This window comes from Amblyomma maculatum, chromosome 10, assembly GCF_055883805.1.
Source record: "Amblyomma maculatum isolate TAMU_Amacu chromosome 10, ASM5588380v1, whole genome shotgun sequence".
NCBI lineage: Eukaryota > Metazoa > Arthropoda > Arachnida > Ixodida > Ixodidae > Amblyomma > Amblyomma maculatum.
Genome location: NC_139353.1, coordinates 104,845,392 through 104,847,805, shown reverse-complemented (window position 1 = coordinate 104,847,805; position 2,414 = coordinate 104,845,392). Strand labels below are relative to the sequence as shown.

The 2,414-nt window shown below is 46.8% G+C and overlaps 1 protein-coding gene across 1 annotated transcript; it reads left to right on the top strand.

Moving 5' to 3' along the window:
* The first annotated feature begins 327 nt into the window (after nt 1-327).
* On the top strand, nt 328-2,158 carry LOC146177177 (uncharacterized). Its single transcript, XM_084583108.1, has one exon. The coding sequence runs from the start codon at nt 601-603 to the stop codon at nt 1,795-1,797; it is 1,197 nt and encodes a 398-aa protein (XP_084439234.1). The 5' UTR covers nt 328-600; the 3' UTR covers nt 1,798-2,158.
* The last annotated feature ends 256 nt before the right edge of the window (nt 2,159-2,414 follow it).

Here is a 2,414-nt window from a genome sequence, read left to right as displayed (position 1 = left end):
TAATCAGCCAGATGACAGTTTTGTAAGGCAGCCAGGCCAGGGGCCCTCCTCAAGGCTTGCAGCAATTCCAGAGCATTCCGCTGCCAATGGTGGGGATGCGCCCGTTGCTGAAGGAAAGACTTGCGTTTCCAAGGCAGCCTCGAGCTCCAGCTTATGTGGAACTGCACACCCCCGGCAGTGACATTTCAAGCGGTGGTGGTCACCGTATTTCCTTGGTCTGAGTGCGAGGTCTGCTGGCCGTGCTGCCTTCAATATAAGGTGGTGGTCACCCTATTTCCTTGGTCTGAGTGCGAGGTCTGCTGGCCGTGCTGCCTTCAATATAAGGTACTTACCGGATTCTTTTCCATCGCCTTGGGCAGTGCAGTAAGCCCAGACAGCGGCTTCAATCGTCACCCAGCTTCTGCCGATGCCTATCGACTGCCGCGCGCGGGGGGCGTACATTTTTTACACTGCGAGCTGCTGTCGTGGCACGTGGATACTGCCTTCTGCGCACCCTCTTCGAGCACAGCGACGTCATCCACACTTCCAGCCCGGATTTTGCCTATAAAAGGGACGTCTGCGCCTTCCATCAGCAGTGGACACGGCAACCCCGTCGTGACAATGTCAACTGATGTGCCACTATTTGTGCAGGTACTTACCGGATTCTTTTCCATCGCCTTGGGCAGTGCAGTAAGCCCAGACAGCGGCTTCAATCGTCACCCAGCTTCTGCCGATGCCTATCGACTGCCGCGCGCGGGGGGCGTACATTTTTTACACTGCGAGCTGCTGTCGTGGCACGTGGATACTGCCTTCTGCGCACCCTCTTCGAGCACAGCGACGTCATCCACACTTCCAGCCCGGATTTTGCCTATAAAAGGGACGTCTGCGCCTTCCATCAGCAGTGGACACGGCAACCCCGTCGTGACAATGTCAACTGATGTGCCACTATTTGTGCAGGTTGGTGGACGAACATATTGCTGCCGTAGCAACTGCCTTTTTTTGATCGTGTTGCCGTGTCCACGCACATTGCTGGTTTTCTTTAGTGATTGTATCTCAATTGTAGGCCTGTTGCTGAAGTTATCCGGTGATGTTGAGGAAAATCCTGGCCCGGATACAATGGAAATGATTCAACAAGTAATTGCTTCTCAAACTGAAATCCTCAGCAAATTAAGCGAAATACAGGAAAACCAAACATCGTCTGAAGCAAGAATTCTGGACATGCAATCCAGGCTGTCTGCTATAGAACAAAAGCTACAAACCTTTGACGAGTCTCGGGATAGGCTTTCGAAACTAGAAACTTTTGCTGAAAGATGTGAAATAGAAATGACTACAGTTTCGAGAAAACTTGATGAGTTGGAAAACCGCTCGCGGCGCAATAACTTGATTGTACGCGGAGTCAAGGAGGAGGAATCAGAGAGTGAAGAGGACCTACTACAGAAAGTAAACAATGACATCTTTGATAAAATTCTGAAACAAAGGGTGGACACTATTGAAAGGATTCACCGACTTGGAAAGAGGGAACCAGGTAGAGACCGTCCGATTATTATTAAACTTACTGACTTCAGGGATAAGATGAAAATGATGAGTAGCTGTTTCAACCTAAAAGGCACTCAATTTAGTGTAAATGAAGATTTTTCTAAAAGGGTTGTGGAAATACGAAAAAACCTTTGGAACTCCTGTGCCGATGAACGGAAGAACGGTGTGAAAGCTAAGTTAATTTTTGATAAGTTAAAAGTCAAGAATACCTTATACGCATGGAACGAGGAGACCAAGCAGCGGTTCAAATGCCAGGTTGCCACTAGCACTAGCAATGAGTGACTAAACAATCATAAGACGGTCTGCTTTAAAATTATAAATGTGAACGCTAGGAGCATGCTTAACAAGGTTGACGCCATAGAAAGTATATGCCTTGAACATGAACCTGATATTATGGTAATCACAGAGACATGGCTACATAAAGATATTAGAGACTGTGAAGTTGCTCCCCCAAACTACTCCATAGTACGAAAAGACCGTGAAAGGAGGGGTGGCGGTGTTGCAATACTGGTTAAGAGTAATATAGTATTCTCAGTTATAGAAGGGTTTGATGATTTAGAAACTGCATGGATTAAAACCAGACTGAATGGTCATACTGTCTTAGTGGGTGCTTTCTACAGAGCTCCCAATTCAACCATAGACGTGCTTGATTACCTAAAAAGGTTTCTGGACATAAATGTACACTTTGGTGACAATATTATTCTGACAGGTGATTTCAATTTGCCAGGAATTGATTGGATGTCGCTTTCTCCCTGCAGAGTTGATACAGCTAGCAGTGAACATCTGATCGAACTCGCCTACTGCTATGGTTTGACTCAGATTGTTGAAGAGAGTACGAGAGTATGTATGACAACATCCTCGATACTAGACCTTGTCTTTTTGTCATCTGGTCTACTAGA